Here is a 12,748-nt window from a genome sequence, read left to right on the forward strand (position 1 = left end):
CGGAATGAGCCTATGACAGGCCAGAGAAACACCTCAAAGGCGGAGCTCATTCTGAAAACAACTCGTACCGTAAACAGTTTGCCTAGCTGCAGCCCAGCCTGTCTCACACGGTAGCTTAATTTAATTACATTTGAAAACGCTGCTACAGAAAAATAATAATGGCAGACGAGGAGAATATGCCGGCTGGATGGGAGAAAAGAATGAGCCGCAGTTCAGGTAATGAAACGGAAGCCTTAAGAAGTTGAATATGCTAGCTAGCTAAGCTAACTGGCAATGTGAAGTAAACCTAGCTTACGAGCTAGCAGCCTAAGCATCGTGGTTTACTGTTTAAACGAGGCAGATGGGAGTTTATCTTTAATGGGGATATGCTAAAAGTAGGGATGGGTAATTTGGTTTTATAAGTGTGTTTTGTTAATAGTGGTGTCTGGCTGTTACTTGGCGGGTTTGCATCATGATCCATTCAACCTGGCTGCTGCAGGGCCCTTTATGACGTCATTCTGCACGCTCAGTTTTTAATTATTTATGTTTGGAGGTCAAAAGAAAAAAGCTTACTTTGGTCACATTCCATTAAAACATGCATGTTTTTTATTCTTTACTTTTCTCCCTCAACGTTGTGTTTATAGGCTGCAGCACAACAAGTATTCAGATGCTTTACTTAAGTAAAAGTACCACCAAAATACTCACAGCTAGTAAAAGTTCTACATTCAAAATCGTAATATATTACCTGTATAGTATATTATTTAAGTATGATCAGCAAATTGTATAAACTATACTACTATTCTGTTACACTACTACATCTTATATTATTTCTCATATCCCTATATCATAAGTCAGTGATTCCCCCAATTAATATATATATATATATATATATATATATATATATATATATATATATAATATATAATATATAATATATTATTATATATATATATATATATATAATTATTATTATTTCCCTGCTGGGGATCAATATAGGTGCATCTAATATTAATCTTAAAATGTACGTTAATTATGAAAAGTATTCAGTGTGCAGTATAATGTTCCCTGTCCGTGTTTTACCATTTATATATGATGATTTTGGATTAATATTACTGCTGCATTAATGTGTATGTTGCATAAAATCTCATTACGTAGTCACTGGAATCAGCTGGGGCGCTAATATTGAGTTGGCATTCTGCTGCGACTGAATGAATGCAGCAACTGCAGAAACCTTGAATGTTCTGTTCAACATTGACAAGGAAACTCTATCTTTATGTGCATCGGTCACGTCAGAGCTGATACACGATCTGCTGAATGCTGATACTGATCTGCTGTGTACTGTAGGATTGGTGCATGCCCATAAACAGTTCCCACAAATGTATACGGTGATAATACGTTAATGTTGTGTCTTGAGCTTGTTCTGCTGCCTTAATTTACTTTAAAAAACAAAATAAAAGAATCACTGAATGCAGCTTTAATGACTCTCTTTGCCTTACAGGCAAAGTGTACTACTTCAACCACATCACTAATGCCAGCCAGTGGGAACGTCCGGTGGGAGACGGCCGTGGAGAGCCAGATAAGGTTGTTATGTGTACTTTTATTAATGTATTTATTATTATAATAACAATTAAATGTTGTTATAGGTCACTTTCAAAACAACAAACTGTTACAACTACTTTATTGATGTATTGAGTAAAGACTGTGATGGGTGGAAGTGACATCTGGTGGTTTGCAGACATTTAAGACTGCAGAGTCATAGCACTACAACACACTGCTGATTTCATACGGCTGTTTCAGTCCCACACGTCCAATAAAAGGCGCCATTTTGTTTATTTTAATCTATATTATTCTTTTTCAGAAGTGCTGCAGTACACGCACATATTTTTGTACAATACTTGTAATATATAATATTTTAATTATGGAATGATGCAATAATCCATAAGTATGTTGTCCAAGAGATTAAATATGTCTGACTTTAAATATTTACTTATATTTTTGGTGCATTTCATGCGAGTAATAAATGTACTGCGCATGGGGAGATGCTGGATTAGAAGACATCCCATTGAGACGTCTACATTGAATGGTCTCCATAGGAACAAGCATCATTAGATTCCCTTCAAAATAAAGTGCCTGTAAACACAGAAGTAGTAAACTTCTTTTTTTTTATAAGAAAAGAGACACAAAAATGAGAAAAATACGTAATTATTCTGTTTCCGTGTGCCACGAAACATGCACAATACTACGACTGAAGCGGCTCAATGGACTTCAGCCATCATTAGCTTTATGATTAACACTTGTGCTTTTCCTACTGTAACATGTCGAGAGATTCCCGAACATCGCCGTTCACTTGCAATAAATTATGTTCCACGAGATGAAAGTCTAAAGACCGAAATGTTGTATTTCTCAATAAAGCTCATTGCAAGTACAAAGTGTGCAGGAATTCTCTCGTCTCTTGCCGATTGACATTTCATCCGAAGCACCTCAGTCATACTGTGACATGTCAAAATGTCTTCTGTGCAAAAGGACTGACTGACCACTGCACACGCAGAGCATCCTGATACAAATCCATTTGTTATTAAGCCCTCATCATATGGGTTTTCTCCCCATCGTGACTGAATGCTCATGCACACCATACATTTCTTGTAGACGTGCGTAGGAGGAAATGTCCACAGGCAAGAGAAGAGAGTTCCTGCTCACCGTACGTGTGTAAATGCACCATTTCAGTCCTTAGATCAGGTAAAGCACTTTAATAGAGATGAAAATAATCTAGATGTTTTGTGCATCATTTTACAATCAAAATTTAAACATATTAAAGCCTAAATATATAAAAAAATAAAGTGAAACAATGACATTTAAAGGGTTAACAACTTAATTAACATGTACAACTCCTGACCTGATCAGTTATCATCGTTTATGACTTCGTAACTTTTACAACTCGAGTAAAGAAACAAAGCACTTTATTAATAAGTTACTCACTTTCCAGTAAGCCATGACGTCTACAGTTATGTGAGTAAATCTTAAATAAAGGGTCATTTGTTTTGTTCCTTTCGAATTAGACATTGACTTGAATAAAAGAGCTAATTGTTGAGATTTTATTAACTATGATAAAGCCATTCATTTCAACCAGTGCTAGGTAACGTTACTTTTAAAAGGAGTTTTCCAAAATGAAAACTCCTTTGCAATTCCTCCCACATGTGTTTTTATATTTTCCAGAAGGCGTTTGTACACCAACCTTTTTAAATGTATTCACTCTAGCATCATTACACAGCCCAGTGTAGGGACACGAACCGGCAGGAGTGACAGACGAGAATCCCCTTTACAGCTCTTATTTTGTTGGTAGCTAGCAAATGTTTTCTTCCGCTAGCCACTGTTACCTCCATGTTACACGTCACAGGGTTTTTATTAATGATCTTATGGAGCGATAGAGACTTTACAGTTGATATCAGCCAAAAGCTAGCTGTTGCTGTTTCGGAGCTGTAGCCCCCGCATCGGCCTCCTCCTCAATGCGCCTCGCCACCAGTGTTGTGGATCTGCGGCTTGCAGTTGTTTCTTCACTGTGTTGTTCTTGTAACAAATTACTTAATTGAAGGAAAACATTGCAAACTAACACATTCTGTAAGTCATTACAACAAAAAAGTAATATCTACCCCCCCCCCCCCCCCCAACACTGGTTACAATTCATAAAACGTATGTCTGGTTTGTCACTGATCTGTTTGTTTTGCTCCCTCACTCAGGTACGCTGCTCTCACCTGCTGGTGAAGCACAATCAGTCACGTCGTCCATCTTCTTGGCGGGAACAAAACATCACACGGACTAAAGACGAGGCTCTGGAACTCATTCAGAGTACGTAAGGCGTCAGGGAGGGAGGGGAGGATGTGGTTTGATCAGGTCTGATCAACATGTTTAATTTAATCTTCATTTCTCTGTTCTGTGCAGAGTACATAGAAGACATCAAGTCTGGAGACGAGAAGTTTGAGTCCCTTGCTTCTCAGTTCAGCGACTGCAGCTCAGCTAAGAACGGTGGAGATCTGGGGTTATTTGGCAAAGGTACATACTCGCACACAACGATACACTAGTGCTCACGTCGAAATACACGAGGAGCTGTGTCTACATTTTATTTTTATTTTTTATTTTATTCATCAGGAGAAAAATAATAAACATTGCTGAGAAAAATAAATGCAGAACATGTGATTTGTATATAGGGTGTCTAGCTGACGCTAATTTGCAGCCACAGTACCTGGTAAGGCTTTTAAATTCAGATACAGAAGAGTGGGTCAACAGAAGTCTGGTGAATGTGTATTCATCCGCAGCTGGAAATAGTCCCCAACACATACTCTATTTCCAAATAGTTTGAGAAATGTCTACTAAAAACTACAGGGCCCAGCTGTCATAGGAAAGTATTTAGCCATTTTTATTTTTTAAATGAAACTATATATTTGTGACCTGTTTTTTAAAGATGTCTCAAGTAGGAACAAGTGTCACAGACTTGTTCTGATGCAGGGGTCAGGGTCACCCACCCGACTCTTTTATAAGAGCCCATCTGTACCGCCCAACCCACAAAAGTCTGTGGTAATCAATCACCTGAACTGACCCGCAAACCACAAGCTATTCATTATAATAGTAATAGAAATGGGGAAGCACTTTGCAGCATATTGCGCGAGATATCTGCGAGAGAGCCCTCATGCACGGGATGATGTGACTGGCACAGCCCTAAACCCTCAGACTTGGTGGGAAGGCGCCTCAAAGTCCGTGAGGCCATGACTGCACACATTGGGATCTGTACACTCGGGTCACAGATGATCATTATTCCATTTGTCAACTTTTATGTAAATGTGGAAAATCATTTTATTCCTTTTTTTAATATAAAATATTTGTTTTATGTTTTAGGTCAAATGCAGAAGCCTTTTGAAGATGCCTCCTTTGCGCTCAAAGTGGGAGACATGAGCGGTCCTGTTTTTACAGAGTCTGGAGTCCACATCATCCAACGCACTGGTTGAAAGGAAGAAGCCACATAATGTACTTTCCTCTTATGTCTTCACAAACACAGTCCAACCCAACCAGACCTGATTTTATTTTAATGACACACACCACCCAATAAACAAAGCTTATAGGCTGAATCGCATATTATTATTATTATTATTATTATAAGTGGGATCATTTTGTTCCAAGCACTATTGAACATGTATGTAATCACACTGAACATCAAGGAGTATTGCAGATTATTTCAGTGAGACTATGGCAATACCATTATATAAAAACATGAGTGCCTGTGACTCTGTTGAAGTGAGTGCACCGTGGAAACAGGTTCACACGATGCGCAAGGTTTGAGAATGCGTCTGTAAAAGTTTATTTCCTCTTTGTTTTTGTTTTTTGGATGTGCATGTCGTCATAAAAGGACCATTTGCTGTATGTTTCCCTTTTTAAACTTTTCCATTTTTACTGTATGTGTGCCAAAGCAGTTCCTCATTCTTGTTTTGGATTCATAAGATGTTTAAAATACTTTCTAGTCCTTGCAGACCCCTGCACTGTTATTCTGAGTTCTCTACCTTTTTATCATTGATTTATATTTGTTGTCCTTTACAGACATCCAGCAACATAGAATCATTTGTTTTCCTAATCCACTTTGAAAAGTGCATGTTTTATCCCCTTTAGGATATGCAAAGATGGCGCAGTTGAAAACTTCCAAGTTTTAACAATCAGCTCCGCAGCTTTTAAAAGCATCAAAGTACAGATGAACTGTTACAATCGTGTCATTCATTGGAGTTTTTTTGCATCAATAAAAATAATCTCTTTTTGTAAGTCTCTTGTTTTGGGGTTTATAAGATATTATGCAAATAGCGCTGGTTAATTGTGTCCACAAACTTGCAGATTAAAGTGCTTCATTCAATTCATATTACTTCATTTTCTGTTAAGAACCTCATTTGTGCAGTGGACAAATGAGACATGTAAAACTTAATTCACACTAAGGACAAAAAAACACTAACTCATTTGCAACAGACCAGCATGTTGCATTAAGGGAGAGAAGTTGTAGAATTAAATACAATGTACTGTTTCTATGCTGATGACAGTCTCTTCTATGTTGAGGGAGTTTCTGCATCTGACTCCGGTGTGACAGCAGTGAACACACATCTGTCAGGTATGCTGTGGTACATCATTCTAAGCATTAATATTAAAATGTAAACCATAATATCCTGTAGCTAGGCCTTCCCTGGTTTGGGCATCACAATTTACTTCTAAGCCCCCTTCGTTACTGTTCTGTTCTCTCTTTTTTTAAATAATTAACTCTAATTAAGCTAAGCTTTACACCATAAGGTTTTTGCAGTCGTGTCAACATCTTAACTCTCAATTAGTGACTCTGGGAAGATGGTTTTGGTTAGGATGAGATGAGAGATTTTTGCAAATCAACGGCTGCTATCTACACATACAGGTTTTGCTCACAATCTCTTTCCAACAAATGTATGTAACACCTTGTTGTATAAGTTAGTATACAGTATACTATCCTAGGATGGTGTCCGGCTAACATGAAACATTAATACTTTTAGGCTACACAAGACTCACGTACATGACTGGTTTACCTTCACCAGAACAACCTTCTCGATCCACACCAATCTGGTTTTAAGGCAGGCCACTCAACTGAGACTGCCCTCCTCGCTGTCACTGAGGAACTTGACGCTGCTAGAACAGCCTCCCTCTCCTCTGTTGTCATCCTTCTGGACTTTTCTGCTGCGTTTGACACAGTGAACCGCCAGATCCTCCTCTACACCCTCCAAGAACTGGGAGTCTCAGGCTCTGATCTCTCCCTGCTCAAATCCTACCTACAGGACTGCACATAACTTAGGTAACTTGGAGAGGTGCTCTGTCGGACCCTTGCTAACTCACCACCGGGGTACTTCAGGGCTCCGTCCTGGGTCCCCTCCTCTTTTCTCTGTACACCGACTCAATTGGCTCTGTCATTCACTCTCATGGCTTCTCCTTGCACAGCTACGCAGATGACACTCAACTGATTCTGTCTTTTCCCAGATCTGAAACCCAGGTGGAGGCACAGATCTCGGCTTGTCTGGCTGATATCTCAGTGGATGGCTACACATCACTTGAAACTCAACCTTGACAAGACCAAGCTCCTTTTCCTTCCGGGAAAGGGCTCTCCCATCCAAGACCTTACCATCAACATCGGCACCTCAGTTGTTTCCCTGACTCGGACTGCAAGGAATCTGGGTGTGACACTGGACGATCAACTGTCCTTCGGTGCCAACATTGACTTCATGAAAAAAAGGGAAAGGAAAGGAGACACCCTGCCCGGAGGAAGCCCGGGGACCCCGTCTGGAGCCAGGCCCAGAGGGAGGGCCCGACAGCGAGCGCCTGGTGGCCGGATTTGCCACGGAGCACGGTCGGGCACAGCCCGAAGAAGCTACGTGGTGCCTCCCATCCATCCATCCTGTGTTCCCACTACTCATGGGAAAAAGCGCTGGGGTCGGGTGCGCTGTCACACGGGTGGCAGTGATGGTCAGGGACCTCAACGGACCAGAACCGGGCAGCAGAGGCTGGCTCTGGGGATGTGGAACGTCACCTCTCTGTGGGGGAAGGAGCCGGAACTAGTGCGCGAGGTGGAGCGCTACCAGTTGGATCTGGTGGGGCTTACATCTACGCACAGTCTTGGCTCTGGAACCGTACTCCTGGATAGGGGTTGGACTCTATTCTTCTCCGGAGTTGCCCAAGGTGTGAGGCGTCGGGCCGGGGTGGGGATACTCACAAGTCCCTGAGCGCCGCTACGTTGGAATTTACCCCGGTGGACGAGAGGGTCGCCTCCCTACTCCTTCGGGTTATGGATATATATATATGGTTATGGTTAGAAACTCTGACTGTTTTTTGTGCCTATGCCCCAAACCGCAGTTCGGAGTATTCTGCCTTCTTGGAGACCCTGAATGGAGCCCTGCAGGGGGCTCCAGTAGGGGACTCCGCAGTCTTGCTGGGAGACTTCAACGTACACGTGGGAAACGATGGAGACACCTGGAGAGGCGCGATTGGGAGGAATGCCTCCCTGATCTAAACCCGAACGGTCGTTTGTTGTTGGACTTCTGTGCTAGTCATGGAATGGCCATAACAAACACCATGTTCGAACATAAGGATGCTCATAAGTGTACGTGGTACCAGAGCACCCTAGGCCAAAGGTCAATGATCGATTTTGTAATCGTATCATCTGATCTGAGGCCACATGTTTTGGACACTCGGGTGAAGAGAGGGGCGGCGCTGTCAACTGATCACCATCTGGTGGTGAGTTGGATCAAGGGGTGGGGGAAGACTCTGGACGGACCTGGTAAACCCAAACGGGTAGTGCGGGTGAACTGGGAACTTCTGGAGGAAGCCCCTGTCCTGGGGATCTTCAATTCACACATCCGGCGGAGCTTTTCAGACATCCCTGTGGAGGTTGGGGGTATTGAACCTGAGTGGGCGATGTTCAAAACCTCTATTGCTGAAGCTGCGGTGATGAGCTGTGGTCTCAAGGTCTTAGGTGCCTCAAGGGGCGGTAACCCTCGAACACCGTGGTGGAACCCGGTGGTCAGGGAAGCCGTCCGACTGAAGAAGGAGTCCTTCTGTTTTATGTTATCCGGGAGGACTCCGGAAACAGTTGCAGGGTACCGAAGGACTAGAAGGGCGGCAGCCTCTGCCGTGTCAGAGGCAAAGCAGCGGGTGTGGGAGAAGTTCGGAGAAGCTATGGAGAAGGACTTTCGGTCGGCACCAAGGTGCTTCTGGAAAACCATCCGGCACCTCAGGAGGGGGAAGCGAGGAACCGTCCAAGCTGTGTACAGCAAGGGTGGGACCCTGCTGACTTTGACTGAGAAGGTTATCGGGCGGTGGAAGGAGCACTTTGAGGAACTCCTGAATCCGACTATGGTAGAGGCAGAGCTGGAGGCTGATGGGGGATCATCGTCAATTTCCCTGATGGAAGTCACTGAGGTAGTCAAACAACTCCACAGTGGCAAAGCTGCAGGGGTTGATGAGATCCGTCCAGAAATGCTGATGGCTTTGGGTGTTGAGGGGCTGTCTTGGTTGACACGCCTCATCAACATTGCATGGAAGTCTGGGACAGTGCCTAGGGGGTGGCAGACCGGGGTGGTGGTTCCCCTATTTAAAAAGGGGGATCAGAGAGTGTGTGCCAACTACAGGGGTATCACACTTCTCAGCCTCCCTGTTAAAGTCTACTCCAAGGTACTGGAAAGGAGGGTTTGGCCGGTAGTCGAACCTCTGATTGAAGAGGAACAATGCGGATTCCTTCCTGGCCGTGGAACAACGGACCAACTCTTCACTCTCGCAAGGATACTGTTGGGGGCCTGGGAGTACGCCCATCCGGTCCACATGTGTTTTGTGGATCTGGAGAAGACGTATGACCGGGTCCCCTGGGTGATACTGTGGGAGGTGATGCGGGAGTATGGGGTGAGGGGGTCACTTCTGAGGGCCATTTAATTCCTGTATGCCCAAAGCGAGAGTTGTGTCCGGATACTCGGCAGTAAGTCGGACTCGTTCCCAGTGAATGTTGGCCTCCACCAGGGCTGCGCTTTTTCACCAATCCTGTTCGTGATTTCCACGGACAGGATATCGAGGCATATTCGTGGAGGAGAGGGGTTGCAGTTCGGTGGCCTGAGGAGCTCATCGTTGCTCTTTGTAGATGATGTGGTCCTTATGGTATCATCGGTCTGTGACCATCAACAGTCACTGGATCGGTTCGCAGCCGAGTGTGAAGCGGTTGAGATGAGGATCAGCACCTCAAAAACTGAGGCCATGGCTCTCAGCAGGAAACTGGTGGATTGCCTACTCCGGATAGGGAATGAGCCCTTACCCCAAGTGAAGGAGTTCAAGTAACTCTTGTTCGCCAGTGGAGCGAGAGATTGGCCGGAGAATCGGAGCAGCGGGGGCGGTACTGCAGTCGCTTTACCGCACCGTTGTGACAAAAAGAGAGCTGAGCCAGAAGGCAAAGCTCTCAATCTACCGGTCGATCTTCGTTCCTACCCTCACCTATGGACATGAAGGCTGGGTCATGACCGAAAGAACAAGATCACGGGTACAAGCGGCCGAAATGGGTTTTCTCAGACGGGTGGCTGCCTTCTCCCTTAGAGATCTTAGAGATCCGTGAGAGAGTCGGAGTAGAGCCGCTGCTCCTTTACGTTGAAAGGAGCCAGTTGAGGTGGTTCGGGCATCTAGTAAGGATGCCACCTGGGCGCCTCCCTAGGAAGATGTTCCAGGCACGTCCAGCTGGGAGGAGACCCCGGGGAAGACCCAGGACTCGGTGGAGAGATTATATCTCCTCACTGGCCTTGGAACGCCTCAGGATCCCCCAGTCGGAGCTGGAGAATGTGGCCCGGAGAAGGGAAGATTGGGGTTCCTTACTGGAGCTGCTGCCCCCGCGACCCGACCCCGGATAAGCGGTAGACGATGGATGGATGGATGGATCCTAGCACGTTCACTTCGCTCTGCATCGGCCAATCGGCTCGCTACTCTCTCACTGCGACCCAGATTCCCCTCAAACAAAACCCACCTGTTAACTATCCCGGCTCCAAAATGGTGGAACGACACCTTCCGTCGTAGACTGAAAACTCACCTCGACGAATAAAAAAACTACATATTATGTTCTTATGTTGCACTTACCTTGGTTTGGCTTATTGGTAACTAATGGTTGAATTCGTATTCTATTGTTTCTATATGTTGCACTTTTCTTTGGTATTGGGGCAGCACTGAGAGGTATGTAGAGAAAGGGGAACAGGGTTAAAATGTTGACATAGTACTGTGAAGATTTATCAAAGACAAATATGAACTAATTAGTTTATTTTATTTTCCCGTTTTATCCAATGCACAGGTATGCTAAGATGTGAACATCTGCCTCTCGCTTTCCTTTCATCGAGTGCAGGGGTCACCAACCTACTTCAAGGGTACTGAACAATAACAATTAATACAAACTTCCTGAATAACATAGTTGCACGGTTCACCTTTAATGATAATATTATCATTAATAATAATAATCATAATAAATATTTATATATGTGAAGAGACTGTCTGATCACATGTTAATGTTAATTATTCCTCACAATGATTATTAACAATGATTTATCATGGTAGGAAACACAGATATATTTAAACATGCAACATTATTTATATATGTTCTCAATCTATTTCAACATTTGAAAGTCAGAGTTATCACATCTCTGATATTTTTGTAAATGTCTTTATTGACAGTTTTGTATAAATGAGCACATTTGTAGCATTTTGTTAAAAATAACACCAGTTATATTTTAGTGCAAAGTATCACTTCTGTAAAAAAATTAAGGAAATCATGAACAGTCACATCTTCAAATCATATGCTGTTTGTACAAACCACTAACTTTGTAACATCGGAGAGAGTGGAGATGTGTTGGCTACCCCTGATCTAGTGTGATACCACATCTGTAGATGACTTTCTTTAAGTTATCATTGAACACAATCCAAGGGCTTCAATGCCCTCAAGACATTTTCTATCAACGTTGTGTGCGGCTGTGGGTTTAATATTAGAGGTATATTTACAAGATGAACCTGATATGATATGTGATATAACTGTTTTGTGCCTGTTTTTACTCACATCACTGATGAACATCAATAATTTAGATTCAAAACTTCCCAGGGTGTAAGAGAAAAACTTAAAAAAGTAGAGGAGGAAAAATTCTTTGGCCACTGAAGTCATTCAGCATATTTAAGCAAGATTTTGCATTAATTCCAAACCAATTATGTATTTTTAAAGCCAATAGTTTCTGCTGTTTATTTTTTGACACATTCTTCCAAACATGTTTCTTTCTCTTGTTGTTTTCACATCCTGCAAACATTTATTCCAAAGTAATTTCCTTAAACTTGGATATAAAGGCCATTACTCAACTTCTCCTCTCTTTGCTCTTCTGATTTGCTACTCCTTCTTTACTTCCTCATAAGCTCCGTGGAGACAGAGTATAAAAGGCTTCATCTCGTTTAGTTCTGCTCAAAGAACGACGGCTCTTTCTCTTGCTAGTTCAGATTTTGATGACTGGAAGAGGAGCAGCAACATCAACTTTTTGGGCGTTTGGAACAGGTAGAAAACGCTTTATGTTACTTTAATAGATCAGACTGAGAATTAATTTAAAAAGACTTGAACACCCAAGATGCACAACAGCCTGATAGAAAGAGATGCAGAGAACTTCATCACTGAAACAGGACCAAAAATAAACTTGGTTTATAGTTTATAGTTCTACATAGCTGTCAGGACAGACAGACGAGGACCCAGGAGCGCAATTTCGAGATCAAGGATTTATTGAAACACACACACACACAACAGGACCGAATGAGGCACGGCAGTAGTACAGTTCAGGGATATTCAAAACTCATAGTCGTAAGGCGGAAGGCTGGAGATCAGAGTAGTAGTAACAGGTCCAGGATCACAGATCAGGAGTCAGAGTGGCAGAGTGGCAGAGTGGCAGGCAGGCAGGCAGGCAGGCAGGCAGGCAGGCAGGCAGGCAGGCAGGCAGGCAGGCAGGCAGGCAGGCAGGGTTCCGATGCAAGCTTGCAGACGATCTGACAAGTGTGGACTGAAAAACAGGGCTTTCTATACAGGGCATGATGAGTGGTAAATGCAGTGCAGCTGGTAGGTTAACGAGGGTGGAGCAGAGCCGAGCAGAGCAGAGACAGGTGGAGGTAATCAGACAGAGTAGAGAGAACAGGGAGTGGCACATAATTGAAAACAATTAGTGGTGTTACCAGGCAGGGAGAGGGCTCATGA

General features: G+C 43.3%; 1 protein-coding gene across 1 annotated transcript; it reads left to right on the forward strand.

Moving 5' to 3' along the window:
- Positions 1 to 46: 46 nt before the first annotated feature.
- On the forward strand, positions 47 to 5,778 carry pin1 (peptidylprolyl cis/trans isomerase, NIMA-interacting 1). The gene is made up of 5 exons (XM_029433329.1): positions 47 to 216; positions 1,478 to 1,560; positions 3,714 to 3,822; positions 3,916 to 4,026; positions 4,867 to 5,778. The coding sequence occupies exons 1-5, from the start codon at positions 159 to 161 to the stop codon at positions 4,974 to 4,976; spliced, it is 471 nt and encodes a 156-aa protein (XP_029289189.1). The 5' UTR covers positions 47 to 158; the 3' UTR covers positions 4,977 to 5,778.
- Positions 5,779 to 12,748: the final 6,970 nt, after the last annotated feature.

The sequence above is a fragment of the Cottoperca gobio genome, chromosome 1, assembly GCF_900634415.1.
Source record: "Cottoperca gobio chromosome 1, fCotGob3.1, whole genome shotgun sequence".
In the NCBI taxonomy this organism is placed as follows: Eukaryota; Metazoa; Chordata; class Actinopteri; order Perciformes; family Bovichtidae; genus Cottoperca; species Cottoperca gobio.

Excerpts from the sequence above, each read along its gene's own strand:
- pin1 (XM_029433329.1), top strand. The coding sequence starts at position 159 with ATGGCAGACGAGGAGAATATGCCGGCTGGATGGGAGAAAAGAATGAGC. Across the intron at positions 1,561-3,713 it reads GCCGTGGAGAGCCAGATAAG|GTACGCTGCTCTCACCTGCT; the intron begins GTTGTTATGTGT and ends TCCCTCACTCAG. Across the intron at positions 3,823-3,915 it reads GGCTCTGGAACTCATTCAGA|AGTACATAGAAGACATCAAG; the intron begins GTACGTAAGGCG and ends TGTTCTGTGCAG.